The sequence below is a fragment of the Myxocyprinus asiaticus genome, chromosome 28, assembly GCF_019703515.2.
Source record: "Myxocyprinus asiaticus isolate MX2 ecotype Aquarium Trade chromosome 28, UBuf_Myxa_2, whole genome shotgun sequence".
Taxonomy (NCBI): Eukaryota; Metazoa; Chordata; class Actinopteri; order Cypriniformes; family Catostomidae; genus Myxocyprinus; species Myxocyprinus asiaticus.
In genome coordinates, this window is record NC_059371.1 from 39,736,443 (window position 1) to 39,756,454 (window position 20,012).

A 20,012-nucleotide genomic window follows, 5' to 3' on the forward strand; every position below is an offset into this window, starting at 1 on the left:
CCCTGATCCTGCCTTGCCGTTCATAGTGGAAATCAATGCTTCAGATAGTGGAGTGGGGGCAGTTCTTTCACAAAGGCATGGAACACCTAAATTATTCCCCTGCACCTTTTACTCCCGCAAGCTTTTGTCCGCTGAACGAAATTACGATGTTGGTAATCACGAACTTCTGGCAAGGAAGAATGCATTTGAAGAGTGGCGACATTGGCTTGAGGGGGCACAACATCCATTTCAAGTTTTTACTGATCATTGTAATCTGAAATACATACAGGCAGCAAAAAGACTCAACCAGAGACAAGCACGCTGGGCTTTATTCTTCAACCGGTTCAACTTTACCATCACCTATAGACCTGGCTCTAAGAACTGTAAGGCAGATGCCCTGTCATGTCTCTATGATGCCCCTCGGGTTAGGACAGACCACAAGTCTATTCTGCCTTCCTCTCTACTGGTAGCACTCGTCTGATTAGAGATCATAGATGAGATCCAGCAGGCTCATGAATCTGATCCTCCCACGAGCGATTGCCCTCAAGGCAGGACATGTTCCTGAAGCTGTGCGTACACAACTAATTCACTAGGTACACACCTCTCCAAGTGCTGGACATCCAGGTATTCATGCTATTACCACATTAGTACAAAATAAGTTCTGGTGGCCTACCCTACTTTCTGATGTGTCCATGTTTGTAAGAAGATGTGATATTTGTGCACAATCCAAATCCTCAAAAAAGTGCCTGCTGGATTACTTCAAACACTACCTGTTCCACAATGACCTTGGTCTCACCTGTCTCTTGATTTCATCACTGATCTCCCTGCATCCCAAGGTAACACAACTATTCTGGTGATTATTGACAGGTTTTTCCAAAACTTGTTGCCTCATTGCATTGAAGACACTACCAACCACTCTAGAGACAGCAGAGACGATTTTCCAGAATGTTTTCCGCCTCTATGGCTTGCCTGAGGATAACGCGTCCAACCGAGGAACCCAATTCACTTGTCTGGAGAGCGTTGTGTCAAATGTTAAATATTAACATCAGTCTTATATCTGGGTATCATCCACAGTTAAACGGACAAACCAAGAGACTCAACCAGGAGATCGAACACTTCCTCCACTCTTACTGTCATCAAAATCAACACGAGTGGAGTCGTTTCCCACCTTGGGCGGAGTATGCACAAAATTCACTGAAAAAATTATTCACAGATCTTAAACCGTTCCAATGTGTTCTGGGTTTCCAGCCTCCGCTTTTCCCATGGTCTCGCGAACATTTCCGGCAGTGGATGACTGGATCAGGAGGAGTGAGCAAACATGGAACACAGCTCCAAAGAGCCATCAGATGGCAAAAACTGTATGCTGACCATCATCGCCATCAAGCTCCTCATCTGAAACCTGTCCAACACATCTGGCTTTCCACTTGGGACCTATGTTTCAAACTCTCATCAAGAAAACTAAGCCCAAAGTACATAGAACCATTCAAAATAATTAAACAAATTACTCAAACTTACAGAATTTTGCTGCAATCTTATTATTGCATCTCTCCTACCTATGTGTCGCTGCTCAAACCAGCTAAATCGAGGTGCAGGCCCTCAAACCAGGATTTTGCTGGATATTTGCCTTTGCCTACGGCTTTGGATTGTTTGCCTGTTTCTCGGACTGCCTTTGGATTATCGACTTTGTCTGCCTATTTTGTTTAACCCGTACGCCTGCCATCTGTGTGTTTGTTTGTTAAAGCTCTGCTTATGGATCCTAATGCCTCTGCCTTATCACCATAATTACACATGGCTATATCTTATGCCAATAATCAATCTTCAGCTGCAAAATAGAAATAAGAACAAATATAATAAATGTGTCCCTAGCTGGCCAGAGTGGATTGTGAGGGGGGTTGCTACACTCGGTGACCTATATGAAGGTGGTGTGTTGAGATCATTTGAAAACTTGGTCCAACATTTTGGAATTCCCAGACCTCAGTTTTATAGGTATTTACAACTGCGCCACCTGCTTTGCACTATTTTTGGGAGTAGCACACATCCCCCTAAGGAGGCAGATGCTTTGGGAGAGATGATTGCGGCTTTTGGAAAAGGTCATGAGGAATCAGTGTACTACTCCCTGTTAATTCAGAGTATGGGGATGGAGCCTTAACTTCTCTCAAGAGAGTATGGGAGAAAGATTTCAACTTGGCATTGGAGGAAGGAGTGTGGGCTAAGATTCTTAAAAACGTTAAGTCTGCATCTAGTGATGCAAGGGTGTGTCTTATACAATTCAAAATGTTGCATAGATTTTATTGGATCCCCTCTTGACTGTATAGGCTCGGTCTTAAAGACACACCCACCTGCTGGAGATGCCAATCGGAGGATGGAGACATGGCCCATGTTTTTTGGTGGTGTGTCGAGATCCAAAAATTCTGGTTGAAGGTTCAGAATTTTGTGTGCGACGTGGTGGGCACTCGGGTTTCATTTTGCCCCAGACTTTGTGTTCTGGGCGATGGGTCGGTCATCAATGTGGGGGATGGCCATATAGGGAACTGGGTTCTGACATGTGTGATGATCGCCAGGCAGGTTATTTTGAGGGGTTGGAGGTCAGCTGGTGCGCCCCATATCCGGAGTGGTGCACGGAGGTGGGGAGGGTGGCAACTTATGAGGAGGTGTCATCTGGACGACGGGATGGCTTGGATAAGTTTGTTCGGAAATGGGGCAGGTATTTGGAGTTTTTGGAGGGCTCTCGGGTGGGGTGTGGAGAGAGTAGTGTATTATAGTTTGTATGATTATTATGTGTGTGAATGTATGTATGTATTTTTGGGGGGGGGGTTGTGGGGTTTAAATGTTGATTTATATATATATATATATGTTTACAATTCATTGTAAAAAAATTTAAATAAAAAAATGTATATATAAAAAAAAAAAAATGTGTCCCTAAGGAGCTATTAAACTTATAAATTAATTGTTTAATTGCTTATGGCATGCATGCCATTAACAGCCTAGTTTTGGTGAATAATTTCAACTCACTTTTATTGTCACTACACCATTACACAAGTGAAATGATGTGTGAAAAGCTTATGGTGTGTGGTCCAGACATTGCAGCCATACATGTAAATACAATAAGAATAACGTGTGTACCAAAGTTGTTTAAGTTGCTGTAGTGTACTGTTTCAATCTTACATGTGTAGTATTTAAGGTTTAGAATAAATAAAAGGACATAAACAGTGAAGATGCTTATTTTCTGTACGCATAGTTTATGATGGCTCTGGCAATGTAACATATTATTATGGTGACTACGTATAAATACCTCTTGTTTGTATGGCATTGAACGATTATATATATATATATATATATATATATATATATATATATATATATATATAAATAAATCTAATCTAAAATGTTAGATTTTTTTTAAAAAAAATTTTTTTTTATCTGGTATCATGTTTAATGTGTATGAATAATATGAGAATATTCCCAACACTCTGACAGTGCGATCTCTGTATGGGATATGCGATTTTTATCATATTTCTGAAATATCTAAAATACATGTTATTAAACTAAAAATGGATAGAGAGACACGTCTTATTGGCGAAATTAAATAACAGGTACACTGGGTGTCTTTTTTAATCATATTTTCATTTTAAAGCAACAGAATTTAAATTATATCCACTTTATCAGCAACAGCACATGAACGTGAATCCCGCGATATCTGCCTTTGATCTCGAAGGTGTCTGAACCAGTACGAGAAATGAAAATTGTCCGACTTGACAGCACGCATTTTATTCCTCACCTGACTGCAGCCGTCTATTCTCGTCTACTTTCAAAGCGAAGCGTTTGGCATCTCAAACGAGTCTATTAATACTCTGAGGCGAGTGGAAAAAGCGTCATAGCATCATAATAGAATGCGCATGCGCGAGAACTTGACGTGAGAGGGATTTCTTCTGAACACGACACAGTAGATGACAGAAACTCACCGTGAGTTATTTTTCCAACCAAAAAACACGAGATTAAACAAGAGCTGCTGACGGAGAACAGGTTACATGAAAGAATTTGATAGGGTGGTGTAGGTATTTTATTTGTAAATAGAGTGTCGATGGTCCAAATGGGCGATAGGTGGCGGTAATGCACCAATGGGTTTGCGAACCGCCGTAAAACAGCAAGTAGAAGAACTGCTGACGGGTTGAGCGCTTAGGTACGTTTTTAATGTATTTTACATTAATTATGTATTTATGTTGTATGTAAATGAAGATCTATGGTGATATGTATTTTTCTGTGCATGTTGTTTTTCTCTCTTTGGCGTTTTAATGACCATAAACAAAGCTTATTATCTCCACATGAAGCATTATTTTTTGATGGACGCTTTAAAATATTCAGTTCCAGTAAAAACAAGCAGCAATTTGAGAATATCACGTTTAATTTCTGATACGAGCTCTTTAAATACAGCGGCTGATTGTGAATTAGTTCACAGTAGGTGATAATATATTGTATTGAATATAAGCCTGTTATGATAGCTGATAATATTCCTGCAGTCAGGAAAACGAAACCAAACACACATTTATTTTTATACCATCTCAGAATTTTATAGTGTATAATCATATAATAATGTTTTTGAGTTTGATGAATGTCAGTCCATTATAATGATGATGTTTTTGTGTTCAGATGTTCATCATGAGAGAGCAGGTGGATGTGAGCTCTTGTAAATCAGTAGGAACTGATCTGTCCATGCTGGATATTGATGTGTGTTACAGTAATCAGGGTGATCAAACCTCCACAGAGTCTCTGACTTCTGTCTGTAACGCTGGAGAACAGCAGATGCTGCAGACACCAGTGAAGATTGAAGTGAAGCAGGAGGAGATCAAAGAAGAAAACACAGCAGAGGAACAACAGAGTGATGAAGATGATGATGAACAGCTGATGCTGCAGACACCAGTGAAGATGTGTTCAGTGAAGTTGCTGGACTGCAGGAACCTGATGAAGATGAGAGTGAAGACTGAAGTGAAGCAGGAGGAGATAAAAGATGAAACTGCAGCAGAGGAACAAAAGAGTGAAGAAGATGATTTTAATCCTTCAGGTATGTTTCTGTTTTTTTTTTTTTTTTTTTTATGACAATCAACAATCATGTCAGAATCTATTACCAAATGATTTCATCACTCGAAAGTCGCATTTAAACGTTTTTTTGCTGTTTTCATTGTCATTTTAGAAGTGCTCAGTTGTCTTTTAAAAAGTACATCTGCTTTCACTGCCCTGTGACAAATATATTATCACATACACTGATTAGCCACAACATTAAAATCACTGACGGGTGAAGTGAATAACATTGATTATATTGTTAATGTGGCACCTGTCAAGGGGTGGGATATAGGCAAATGCTTTAAGATGGCACCAAGTATGGCTGCTGCGCTGGGAGCTCTGACCCAGTATTGCAGTTTTTTGTTTGTTTTGCAACAGTTCTTGTGTTTTTCATTTTGGATGTCGTCTGCCTTATTGTCTATGATAGACAAACACTTTTGGACATTGGTTCCTCAATAGCACACTGAAAACCAGTCTCTAAATTCCTCAGTGACGACTCGCTGTTTTCAAACACGACAGCGGAGTCTTTTGTCTGGGCTGCCTGGCTGTGGAAACATAGCCGGAAAAGGGGAAGGAGAGCCAACGTTCTCATCAGACTAAGATGTCGCGCAAATCGACCCCCACCACCCAACGTTCTACCGGCAAACATTCAGTCTCGGGACAACAAGCTCTGCGAGCTGAGAGTGCGGATCTCTTTCCAACGAGAGATAAGGGACTGCTGCATTATCTGCCTTATAGAAACTTGGATGTCTGCAGAGATTCCAGTCTCAGCCATCGAACCCGTGGGGTTCTCAGTGCACCGAGTGGACAGAGTGAAAGACCTCTCAGATAAAAGCAGAGGAGGTGGTGTATGTTTTATGATCAACAAATCCTGGTGTGATCAGAGGAACGTACATTCTATCAAGTCTTTCTGCTCTCCTGATCTGGAATTTCTCATGCTTCTGTGTCGACCATTCTGGCAACCGAGGGAATTCACAGCAGTTATTATTACAGCTGTGTACATCCCCCCACAAGCCGACACAGACTGGGCACTCAAGGAACTGTATGGGAGCATAAGTGAACAGAAAACCACGCACCCTGAAGCCGCATTCATTGGGACCTTAACAAAGCCAACTTTAAGTCAATCGCAACGAAATACATCCAACACATCAGTTGCAACACATGAGGGGACCAGGTTTTAGACCATTGCTGCTCTCCGTTCCGGTATGGCTATAAATCTATCCCCCACCCACCATTTGGCAAATCGGACCACTCATAGCAAAACTATCAGAGCAGCCAAACGGCAGTACAGGGACAAGATTGAAGGACAGTTCAACACCGACTCTAGAAGCATGTGGCAGGGAATTTATATCATCACAGATTTCAAAGAGAATTAAAACTCTGCCGTGAACACCGCTGCCTCTCTCCCGTATGAGCTTAATACTTTTTATGCTCGTTTCGAGGGAAATAACACCGCCCTTGTGGAGAGAGCTCTCAACGCCGAAGCTACAGAGGTTAGTTCACTCTCGGTCTCTGTAGCGGATGTAACCTGATCCTTCTGATGGGTGAATATCCGTAAAGCCGCGGGTCCAGACGGCATTCCTGGCCACGTCATCAGAGCGTGCGCAAACCAACTGGCTGGTGTTTTTACAGACATTTTCAACCTTTCTCTCTCCCTGTCTTTGGTCCCCACATGCTTTAAAACATCCACCGTTGTGCCTGTACCAAAGCAACTCAAAATCACTTGCTTAAATGACTGGCATCCTGTTGCTCTGACATCCATCATCAGCAAATGCTTTAAGAGGCTAAACAGAGATTAGCTGCCTGCCTCACTGGACTCGCTACAATTTGCTTACCGCAACAACCACTCCACTGATGATGCCATTGCACTTAAACTACACACTGCTCTCTCCCACCTGGAAAAAAGGAACACATGAGAATGCTGTTTGTAGACTACAGCTCAGCATTCAACACCATAGTGCCCTCCAAGCTTGATATGAAACTCCGGGCTCTGGGCTTAAACAGATCACTGTGCAGCTGGATCCTGTACTTCCTGTCAAGCAGACAGGTGGTTTGAATAGGCAGCAACATGTCTTAATCACTGACCCTCAACATTGGAGCTCTGCAGGGCTGTGTTCTCAACCCACTCCTTTATTCCCTTTACACACGTGACTGTGTGGTAACACATAGCACCAATGCCATCATTAAGTTTGCTGATGATACGATGGTGGTAGGTCTGATAACTGACAATAATGAAACAGCCTACAGAGAGGAGGTGCACACTCTGACACGCTGGTGTCAAGAGCACAACCTCTCCCCCAATGTCAGTAAGACCAAGGAGCTTATGCTGGACTTAAGGAGAAACGACAGAGAACACAGCCCCATCACCATCAATGGAGCACCGGTGGAGAGAGTCAGATGCTTCAAGTTCCTCGGTGTCCGCTTCACTGAGGAACTCACATGGTCTATCCACACTGAGGCCATTGTGAAGAAGGCTCACCAGCGCCTCTTCCTGAGACAGCTGAGGAAGTTTGGAATGAACCACCACATCCTTACACGGTTCTACACCAGTGCTGTAGAAAGCATCCTGACTGGCTGCATCACTGTCTGGTATGGCAGCAGCACTGCCCTCAACAGCAAAGCCCTGCAAAGTATGGTGCGAACTGCCAGACACATCATCGGAAGTGAGATTCCCTCCCTCCAGGACAGCTATACCAGGCAGTGTGTGAAAATAGCTCAGAGGATCTTCAGAGACTCCAGCCACCCGAGCCATGGGCTGCTCTCACTGCTACCATCAGGCAGGCAGTATCGTAGCATCAGGACCTGCACCAGCTGACTTCATGACAGCTTCTTCCACAAGCTATCAGACTTTTGAACTCTTGATCACTCATGATACATATATCAGCACTGCACTTTATTAGCCTCAGTCTGGACTCACATTTTATACTTCTCTTAACACACTGGCAACTGACTATCAACTGACAGCTGAATGTCAGCACAACACTTCATATTTATTTCCACTGGGGGGGTATTTTTATTGTGTCCAGTCTTCTTATTTTTTTGTATATTGTATATTATTAGGTGTATATTGTGTTGTGTAACATGATGTGGAAACTGTTATGTGTAAAAAGATGTTTATTGTAATTGTCATACTGCTATGTTGCTTGGAACTGCACCCAAGACTTTCATCCACTGTTGCACTTGTGTATATGGTTGAGTGACAATAAAGGGATTTGATTGGATTATATTAGGCAGCAAGTGAACAGTCAGTTCTTGAATTTCATGTGTTGGAAGCAGGAAAAATGGGCAAGCGTATAGATCTGAGCGACTTTGACGAGGGCCAAATTGTGATGGCTAGACGACTGGGTCAGATCATCTCCAAAACGGCAGGTCTTGTGGGGTGTTCCTGGTATGCAGTTGTTAGTACATACCAAAAGTAGTCCAAGGAAGGACAACTGGTGAACCGGCGACAGGGTCATGGGCACTCATGGCTCATTGATGCGCGTGGGGAGTGAAGGCTAGCCAGTCTGGTCCGATCCCACAGAAGAGCTACTATGGCACAGATTGCTGAAAAACTTAATGCTGGCCATGACAGAAAGGTGTCAGCACACACAGTGCATCGCAGCTTGCTGCATATGGGGTTGCGTAGCCACAGACTGATCAGAGTGCCCATAATGACCCGTCCACCAGTGAAAGTGCCTACAATGGGCACGTGAGCATCAGAACTGGACCATGGAGCAATGGAAGAAAGTGGCCTTGTCTGATGAATCACATTTTCTTTTACATCATGTGGACGGAGCTGTGGAAGAGATGGCAACAAGATGCATTATGGGAAGAAGGCAGGTCGGCGGAGGCAGTGTGATACTCTGGGCAATGTTCTGCTGGGAAACCTTGGGTCCTGGCATTCATGTGGATGTTACTTTGACACGTACCACCTACCTAAAGATTGTTGCAGACCACATACACCCCTTCATGGCAACGGTATTCCCTGAAGGCAGTGGCCTTTTTCAGCAGGATAATGCGCCCTGCCACACTGCAAAAATTGTTCAGGAATGGTTTGAGGAACATGACAAAGAGTGTTGACTTGGCCTCCAAATTCCCCAGATCTCAGTCCGATTGAGAATCTATGGGATGTTCTGAACCAACAAGTCCGATCCATGGAGGCCCCACCTCACAACTTATAGGACTTAAAGGATCTGCTTCTAATGTCTTGGTGCCAGATACCACAGGACACCTTCAGAGGTCTTGTGGAGTCCATGTCTCAACGGGTTAGAGCTGTTTTGGTGGCATGAGGGGACCTTCACGATATTAGGCAGGTGGTTTTAATGTTGTGGCTGATCAGTGTACACATCACATATATACTGTATTAAGTGATCATCCCTGTGCCCTGTTCCGCTCAAATATTTTACCTTCCACTGAGTTTTAGAAGGCTAAAAGGTGTAATAAAACAAGTATTTTGAATTTGAACTCCACTTTTAAATCATTCTTATTACTGTATAGTAATAAGATACTGTATAGGGGGCCTGGGTAGCTCAGTGAGTAAAGACGCTGACTACCACCCCTGGAGTGTGCGAGTTAGAATCCCAGTGCATGCAGAGTGACTCCAGCCAGGTCTCCTAAGCAACCAAATTGACCCGGTTGCTAGAGAGGGTAGAGTCACATGGGGTAACCTCCTCGTGGTCGCTATAATGTGGTTTGCTCTCGGTGGGGCGTGTGATGAGTTGTGCATGGATGCCGCGGAGAATAGCGTGAAGCCTCCACATGCGTTATGTCTCCGCGGTAAGGCGCTCAACAAGTCACGTGATAAGATGCACGGATTGACGATCTCAGACGCGGAGGCAATTGAGATCCATCCTCCACAACCCGGATCGAGGCGTGTCACTAAGCCACCATGAGGACTTAGAGCACATTGGGAATTGGGCATTCCAAATTGGGGAGAAACTAAAAAAAAAAAATTCTGATTATAACAATCTTAAAGCTTGGCCATCATTGTTTTCTGTTTGAAGTGTCCTGTGTAGACATCACAACGAAAGCGTCTCCGGTTACACATGTAACCTCGGTTCCCTGAGATGAAGGGAACGAGACACTGCGAAAATCGCTATGGGGATTCCTTCGGACAACTTAGTTGAAGCCCTTGTACAGTAACACCAATTCTGAGATTGGCAATGGTGTTTGAGCTAGGACTAGGTGATATGTAAAAAATATTTTGGTGATAATCGCCAAAAAATATTGCGATATCTGATTACATCGTCAACCTCCCTGCCGAGGGTCAGTATTTTTTTTGCTTTATTGATTTGACATGAAAAACTTAAACAAAATGTATTTATAAATGCAAATTGCATTTTAAACTAGACAAAAACAAAAAACAAAAAAAAAAAGCAATAAAATAAAGTGATCAAAAAATCTTATTTAACCACCTCCCCAAATCCAAACATTTACAGTCTCCAACGGCTCCATTTCCCATCACACAAGCATTCGTCAACGACAACAGCTGGAAAATGAATAGCCTACAGATTAAGAACTAAAGACAATTATAAATGTAAAGACAATAAAAATAAATAAGCCTAAAAAAAATCCCTTATGTTCCCAAAATAATACTGCCATTGTGTTCTTATCGAATTCGTGTTTGTATTGCATTTTGGTAATACAGTTAATACTGCCTAAAGAAAATAAAGTAAAACTTGATTTTAGGTTCAAGGTGAATGTGTCTTGTATTACTTTATGATTTAATCACTTTCATCTTTGTTTCTTTAATACAAAGATATATAGTAATGAACCTGCAGAGTTGGGTTCACAATAGGGATGAAACAGTATGAACATTTAATATCACGATTATAGTGACCATAATTAGCACGGTTATCAGTATTACTGCGGTATTGTTAAAATGTTCTGGACATTTTCAAAAAGTGCTGATACACACAACGAAATAATTTCTCTAAGTTTTATATTGAAAACCAACAAAAAACAAATAAAATTAACAGTACTATGCACATTTTGTGTGCATAAACATTAAAATAATAACATTAACATTAAAGATGGCACCATGTGGCCATGAGAGGTAAATGTTTCCCTAGTGCAGGTTTAAATGAACACAACCTTAATGTATTATTAATATTATTATTGGTGCTGTTACATTATATTTATTATTATTATTATACACACACACACACACACACACACACACACACACACACACAGTCTATCTTCTGTTGCCTTTGAGTATATGCAATGACCCCATGCACAAGTTACATAAATACAAATGAGTATCAAGAAGATTTTAATTATTGTTTTAATGATTTAGCTTAAAGGTGCTATATGTAAGATTGACAACAAGCGTTTGAAATGGGTACTGCAGTCCAAATTCAAAATATTGGAGAGTTGTCTGCCCCGTCCCAGACTGGAAGCTCATGCGGGTTGCTAGAATGACGCTCAGTGCGTACCTGTTAAGGAGAAAATTAGCCAAATCAGCATCCGTTTTAAAGGATTTCTGGGTTTAAGCTGTCTCCATCTTCCAAAGGCATCTCCAGTATTTATCCTTGTTTTACTACGCCTCTGGTCATGGTGGTTTTTAGATGGATGGTGAGGCTTTTTAGGTCGGGTGGAATCTGTTATCTCTGATCCAGTTCGTTTGCTGGCTTCCATGGCTGCAGCAAGCAGTGTTGTTTGCCTGCAAACTTGTTCAAATCCGGCGGTGTCGAAATACTGTTGGTGAGTGGGCAGTGGGCGGGATCACACAGGCCAAAACATAAACAGAAATTCCGGCCTGGAATGGAAACTTCAAAGTAGAATATACTGGCTGTTGCGTTGTTTTCAGAGAAGCCAGTATTTCAACTTAGCATGTTTCCTAATTCTCTAATGACATTATGGTCATTTTATGATTTAGTACAGTGAAATTATTACATATAGCACCTTCAAACAGACATAGGGTTTTATCATTTAAAAATACATTATACTACAAGTCGTAGCCTGAAACAAACAAAATAAAACTACCCTATTATATACTATTATATAGAGAGCAGTATAAAAGGGTCAACAACAACACACATGCACTGACGAATGCTAACAACTGAGGTAAACAAAAGCACACGACAGCATGTGTGGTTGGTAAATTCAGAACTTACCTCAGTCTTGTATTGAAATACGCTTGTATTGAAGTATTATATTTCTCTCAACTGTTTAGAGTATAAGTATTAATTAACAAAGAAGAAACCTGAGATGCCGTGCCTGGCTGCTGGAGAAAATGGTGAGTTAACAGGCTACTGGAAGTGCGTGTAAAAGTTTTGAATACTTATTTCTAACTATAATATTAAGCTATATAATTAAGTGTGATCGAGCCAAACAGAGTGACCAAACTGTGCGAAACAACGTTAGGCTCATCATCCTTCCCCTTCCACTAAATAAAGATGTTTAAAAATGAGCAGAACTTATTGTGTTGGCTGTCACTACATGAAATAATTCTAGAAGACTGCATTATATTACACAAGCATCATGTAAATAAAATGTGATTGTCATGAAATCATAACACTTAACAAAAGCTCACTCCTGATCAGGGTTGGGGAGTAAGGGAATACATGTAACGGGATTACATATTTAAAATACAAAATATTAGTAACTGTATTCCACTACAGTTACAGTTTAAATCATTGGTAATCAGAGTACAGTTACATTCAAAAAGTATTTTGATTACTGAAGAGATTACTTTGCATTTTATTGTCATGTGTTTCATTAATGTTTAGACTATTCAGTTGGAAAACATCCATATCAAAGATGCAATCTGAGGAGCTTTCGAACTAAGTGAAACACTTTCTTAAGATGTGTTACAGTCAAACAAGTTCATACTGTTGTGAGTGAAAAGGTGGATATGATGTCATTGTGGAATTTTCCCGTGGGAGCTTAATAGAGGAGCTACATCATGTTTCTAAAGCTTAACAAGAAAACAGTTAGAAATGCTTTGACAGATGAAACATAAATCCAATAAATAGACGATTACATGCCTTGTCAATGTTTTTTGTGAGGTTAGGGTATTTTTACAAGAAATGCTAACCAGTGTAGCCTTTAACATTGTATAGAAAGCTACATATGCATCAGCAAAGATGTACTGCAAAAATCATATTCTTTTTTTGTAATTAACTTTTTTTTAAATTAAATCATACAATAACAATAAAATGTAAAACATATATAAAATCAACATTTAAACCCCACAACCCCCCTCCCCAACCCCACCCCCCCAAAAAACAACCCTGTGGTCAAACATAAGTAAATATATAGAAATAAAAATCAAACAGACACACATATATACATATATAAAAATATATATATATATATATATATATATATATATATATACAAACATACATACCTACACATATATATACACATGCATATATACATACATACATACACACACATAATAATCATACTAACTATATAACACTACTCTCTCTTCACACCCCACCCGAGAGCCCTCCAAAAACTCCAAATACCTGCCCCATTTCCATATAAACATATCCAAGCCACCCCGTCTTCCCGATGACACCTCCTCATAAGCTGCCACCCTCCCCACCTCCATGCACCACTCCGGATATGGGGATGCACCAGCTAACCTCCAACCCCCCAAAATAACCTGCCTGGCGATCATCACACAGGTCAGAGCCCAGTTCTCTATATGGCCATCCCTCACATCAATGACCGCCCCATCGCCCAGAACACAAAGTCTGGGGCAAAACAAAACCTGAGTGCCAACCGCGTCGCACACAAAATTCTGAACCTTCGACCAGAATTTCTGGATCTCGACACACCACCAAAAAACATGGGCCATGTCTCTATCCTCCGATTGGCATCTCCAGCAGGTGGGTGTGTCTTTAAGACCAAGCCTATACAGTCTAGAGGGGGTCCAATAAAATCTATACAAAATTTGAATTATATAAGATGCGCCCCTGCATCTCTAGATGCAGACTTAACGTTTTTAAGAATCTTAGCCCACACTCCTTCCTCCAATGCCAAGTTGAAATCTTTCTCCCATACTCTCTTGAGAGAAGTTAAGGCTCCGTCCCCCAGATTCTGAATTAACAGGGAGTAATACACTGATGCCTCATGACCTTTTCCAAAAGCCGCAATCACTTCTCCCAAAGCATCTGCCTCCTTAGGGGGGTGTGTGCTACTCCCAAAAATAATACAAAGCAGGTGGCGCAGTTGTAAATACCTATGAAACTGAGATCTGGGGATCCCAAAATGTTGGACCAAGTTTTCAAACGATCTCAACACTCAACTTTCATATAGGTCACTGAGTGTAGCAACCCCCCTCACAATCCACTCTGGCCAGCAGAAAGGGGACTTGCCAATACACAATCTTGGGTTCTGCCATATGCTCGAGGCAACATTTAAATAAGTGTCCAATTTAAACAATCTGGACACTTTAATCCATACCGAGTGTAAATGCGAAATAACGGGGTGTAACTTAACTTTTCTGATTAGTTTGATAGAGATGCTTTGCAATGGCGAAATAGGGGCAAGAACTGCCTGTTCAATAACAAACCAGGGAGGGGCTCTCTCAGGTGGAAGTGACCAATGAGCCAAATGTCTGAGGCTGAACGCATATTAATAAAACAAAATCTTGGGTAGGCCTAGCCCACCTTTGTCTATTGGCCTATGTAACTTATTAAAATGTAATATGGGACGTTTACCTTTCCAAATGAAGGACTTCGCTATGCTATCAAATTGCTTGAAATAAGAGAGGGGGACATCTACAGGGAGAGATTGTAGCAGGTAGTTAAATTTTGGAATACAATTCATTTTAATAACATTAACCTTCCCAATCAAAGATAAATGTAATGAAGCCCACCTGCCCACATCGCTCGAAAACCTTTTTATTAAACAGTCAAAATTAACACTAACTAAATCAGACAAATTTGCTGGGAATAAAATCCCCAAATACTTAATGCCTTGTTTGGGCCACTGGAAGGTGCCCAGCTGGAAAGCCGTTACTGGACAGTATGCTGTCAAAGCATAGGATTTTGACCAATTGACCTTGTATCCTGAGACCTTGGATAAGGAATTGACCTTGTATCCTGAGACCTTGGATAAGGAATTAATAATTCTGTGGAGGCAAGGCATAGATCAAGTAGGTTCAGAGACAAATAATAAAATATCATCTGCGTAAAGCAAAAGCTTATGCGCCACACCTCCTGCAACCACCCCTGGAAAATCATCCTCCTTTCTTATCGCAGCTGCTAATGGTTCCAGGGCAAGACAGAACAGAACAATAATTTGAAAAGAGGGCAACCCTGTCGAGTGCCCCTATCCAGAGTAAAATAATCTGAAATTAATCCATTTGTTTGTACCGCTGCTACAGGGTGTCTATAAAGTAACTTAATCCAACCAATAAATGTACTTCTGAACCCATACATTCCAAAATCTTAAAAAGATAATCCCATTCTACCATATCAAATGCCTTTTCGGCGTCAAGTGAGATGGCAGCGACCGGAAACTGATCATTTGCTACTGACCACATGATATTGATGAGACGCCTGATGTTATCAGAAGAGCTGTGGCCCCGAATAAACCCTACCTGATCTATATGTATAAGAGATGTCATAATCTTAATCGGTTTGACAAAATTTTTACATCAAATTGGATCAGGGGATTGGACGGTAACTTTTACACTTGCTTGGATCTTTGTCCTTTTTAAGAATCAGACTGATCCGGGCTTGTGTCATGGTTGGAGGAAGCTTTCCATTCTTTAATGATTCAGTATAAACTTCTAACAAAAGTGGAGCCAGTTCTGTAGCATAGGATCTAAAAAATTCTGCGGCAAAACCATCTGGCCCCGGAGCCTTGCCAGTAGGTAGGGACTTTATTACCTCGTCAAGCTCCTCCAAGGTTATCTCAGAATCAAGAGCGTTTTTTTGCTCAGTCTTCAGTTTAGGAAGTTCTAATGGCTCCACAAAGTTTCTAATATCTTCATCAGTAGATGAAGACGTGGAACTATAAAGATCAAGAACTCTTTAAAGGCATTATTAATATCAATGGCTGAGGTAAAAATTTCACCACCAGCAGATTTCACTGAGGGAATGATAGAAAGAGACTCTCTCTGCTTTATATATCTAGCCAAAAGCTTCCCTGCTTTGTCCCCTGACTCAAAGTATGACTGTCTTGCCCTGAATAACCAAAACTCCACTTTCTGTGACAAAATAGTATTATATCTATATTTCAATCGGGTCAATTCTCTGAGGCCATCAGATGACATACGGCGCCTCATCTCTGCCTCTGCACTTTTAATATTTCCTTCCAACTCCACGAGTTCTCGTGCTTTGGATTTTTTGATGAATGAGGCATACTGTATGATCCGACCCCTAAGAACCGCCTTAAGTGCCTCCCAGGCCACGCTCACAGAGGATACTGAGGACCAGTTGGTCTCCATATAAATATTGATTTCAGTCTTCAACATTTGTTGGAAATCAGGATTTTGCAAAAGGGATACATTAAGGCGCCAACTATATGATTTCTTTTTCTCTATATGTGGCAACACCTCTAAACTCACCAGGGTGTGATCCGAGACTAAAATGTTTCCAATTGAGCAATCAACAACAGATGAAATTAGGGATTTGGATATATATATAAAAAAATCTATTCTAAAATAAATCTTATGGACTGATAAAAAAAAATTTATAGTCTGTACCAGATGGGTTCAAAAGTCTCCAAATATCTGTAAGACCAAGATTTTTACACATCCTGTGAAGCGTCAATGTTGCTCTAGGGGGCTTACACACTTTTGCTTCACTATGCTCAAGGACTGAGTCCATCAAAAGATTAAAGTCTCCTCCCAATATTATATCATGAGGGGTGCCAGCGGCTTGCAACATCCCTTCAAGATCTATAAAAAAGCCCTGATCATCAGCGTTAGGTGCATAAATATGAGCCAAAATCAGACTTTGCCCCTGAATTTCTGCAAAAACTATAATGACTCTTCCTAATTTATCATTAAACTGTTTGAGACATTTGAATTGTAAATATTTATTTACCAATATAATGACTCCCTTGCTCTTACTTGAGCCAGCATTAAAGAAAACATGTCCACCCCATATCTTCCCAAATTTTTCAGCTTCCTGCGGAAAGATTAGTTTCTTGATGAAACACTGTATCATATTTCTTACGTTTAAGAAAAGAAATAACCTTCCTTCTTTTTATGGGGTGCCCCAACCCATTCACATTCTATGTGGAGAGAGATAGTACACTCGTATTAACATTTGACATTTTGATATAATAGAAAAAATCAATTGTGTGCCAAAGACAAAATTATGAAGACCATATTTCAACATCAATGCAACAATAAAACCCCGAACTTCCCCCCCGAACAAAACAAACAGAAAAAAGAAAAACGTGCGCATTAACCCCGCGCACGACAGTGCAAACCAGCGTCAATCCCTTTAAACTCAAAGAGCCCATGTACGCCTATGAGAGCCCCCGCAACAAGTTTGCCATCGGATTGCTCAGTTTTGCCTCACAAATTTGTAAGGCAAAATTACATAACATCAGATATTTTGTAAAACAAACCCCAGCCGATCGGCAGAATAAACACAAAGAACGTGTAGATTCATTCACAGAACTGTCTCGAAGGTGTGTTCCTTCACAAAACAAATTCCAGCCGATATAAAGTCGTTCAGTTTCCTCGGTCAGACAAAGGAATCTTCAATGAGCCAGCTGATGAGTGCAGCAGATGATGTAATCATTCCAATGTCCCACGAAAATACTCCACAAATCATACTCCAACCAACAGGAGGCATAAGCACAAGAAACTGACAGATTCATCCATAACTGTCCCGAAGTAGTGTTATTTAACAAAACAAACTCCAACTGCTAGGCGGAACCAGCACAAAAGGAAACGAAACACACATCCCGGTTCCTCGGATGGTCAAGAGTCAATTCACTCGGAGGCTGCATAAAAGTATATCCCATGATTTACACAGTCCGCCAGCTTTATAAAAGACATCCTTTGTGTGGGCATGTAGATATTTTGCGGTCATCCGTAGTGTCTATTCTCAATCTGCTTGGGAACTTCATTGTAAAAGTGATCTTCCGTCAATGCAAAAGTTTCTGTAAGGAAAAGTGTTAATCCACAAAACAAAACAAACTCCAACCACTCGGTGGAGCCAATGCAAAAAGAAACAAAAATGGTGCCCACCTTCCTCTGAAAGCCAGAGTATGTACAGTGAGTCAATCCACTCACAAGAAAAACACCCAATGGTTACTCACCCCTTGTTTCAATAAAAGACATTGCCTAATTGGGACATGTAAATACTTCGCTGCCGTCCTTGGTGTTTATTCTCAGTTTGGCTGGAAACATCAGAGCAAAAGTGATCTTCCGCTGATGTAAGAGTTTCTTGCATTCCTTAAACCGATCGCGTTTCTCTCTTGTTGAGTTCGCAAAGTCCGGGAACAATTAAATATTGTAATTCTTCCAAGAAAGCTTTCCGTTGCTCCTCGCCTGGCACAACACGAGATCTTTATCGGATGATCTCAGAAATCTGGCCAGAATCAGTCGGGGCCTGTCTCCCTCAGCAGATCTGTGAGCTGGGACTCTGTGAGCTTGCTCGATTTCCAGCTTGTGGCCTGTTATGTCGAGCAGACTCGGGAAAAGCTCATCTAGGAATTTCACCATATCTCTGCCCTCCTCATGCTCATATATTTGGCGACTTTTCAGATCCATGGTTTTGCCATTTCCAGATATTGTCGATCATCATCTGTTCGCAGTCGGGATCTTTGTAAGACACCATCGATATCTAATGATATCATCCTATCGCTGAGCCCTAGTTTGAGCCCCACCCTTTAGGCACGCAGTTGGCCTATATAACCAGGTGCGCGAACAACATTTTTGCAGAATTTTCTGACTGAGGGACAAGAGCGCAATCTCAAACCTCTGAAGTAGTAGTGTGGCTAGCTTTCGCAATGTCTCGTTCCATTCATCTCAGGGAACCGATGTTAGATGTTTAACCGGAGCCGTTCCCTTTCGATTCAGTTCACTCGACATTGCGAGAATCGCTATGGGGAACTGAGTTCCATCATGCCGCACTACGTGACGTCATACCCCCTTAAGGTATAAACACTTGAAAAAGAATATGAAATCACAGGCCTACAGGGCACTGACTTAATAAAGACATGTCTTCAAGTGTTTGAATTAATGGATAACTCCAAATGGTGAAAACCAGATGGAAGTTAATCTCAGCCTAGGAGTCTATATGAACAATATAAATAAACACAGTCTAAATGTAACCCCTTCACAACCAAACGTTGGAAAAGAAAATGTATTCCTATTGGAAGGGCTTGTGATTTCTAAGGGGGGTACTTTCAACAACAGCCTATATACAGGTGGCTGTACCAAAATATACATGGATCAGGTAGCCTGCCTGGAGTAAAAGGGCATGGGCTCACCTACTGAGTATTGGAAAAATAAGCGCTCTAGACAGAGAGGACTTTGGAAGGGATGGAGGCCACATAGTGTTTGTGACGATCAACCTGCTGCAAAGCATATGTCCTGCAAGGACACACCATTTGTCCATGCCCATGAAGAGGCCATGACTCTAGTTGAATGCACTTTCACATCAATAAGGCATCTCACGCCTTGTGATTCATAGGTGAGGGCGATCACATCAATGATCCAGTGAGCGAACCTTTGCTTGGAGATAGACATGCCTTTTGTGCATCCTCCATAACAATCAAAGAGCTGATCCAATAGCCTAAACTGGCGGGCGCACTCCAAATACATGTGTAATGCCTGCACAGGGCAAAACAAACAAATGCATTGACTGCTCCTCATCCAAATTAAACCATAGGGCAAAGAAGGCTTGTAGGTGGACCACCTGAGCCTCGGAGGGTGTGGATAGAACCTTAGGCACATAGCCTTTCTGGGTTGATGGTGGCTTTTGAAAGACTTGAATACCAGGCATGAGCTGTTGACCGACAGCGCCTGCATATCACCTACCTGTTTAACTGAGGCAGAA

At 41.4% G+C, this 20,012-nt stretch overlaps 1 protein-coding gene across 9 annotated transcripts in view; it reads left to right on the forward strand.

Annotated features, from left to right (window-relative positions):
* Positions 1 to 20,012, forward strand: part of LOC127418735 (zinc finger protein 260-like) — a 340,334-nt gene that overhangs the window by 189,209 nt on the left and 131,113 nt on the right. Inside the window, exons 1-2 of one of the 9 annotated variants that reach the window (XM_051659492.1) lie at positions 3,947 to 4,159; positions 4,627 to 5,038. The exons of 4 other annotated variants lie outside the window; for them this stretch is intronic. In XM_051659492.1, coding sequence (XP_051515452.1) covers positions 4,627 to 5,038 — 412 coding nt within the window. In that variant the 5' untranslated portion in view covers positions 3,947 to 4,159. Of the gene's footprint in view, positions 1 to 3,946; positions 4,160 to 4,626; positions 5,039 to 12,196; positions 12,260 to 20,012 lie in introns of those variants that run through there. 4 more of the 9 variants (XM_051659494.1, XM_051659495.1, XM_051659487.1 and 1 more) reach the window with 4 other exon arrangements.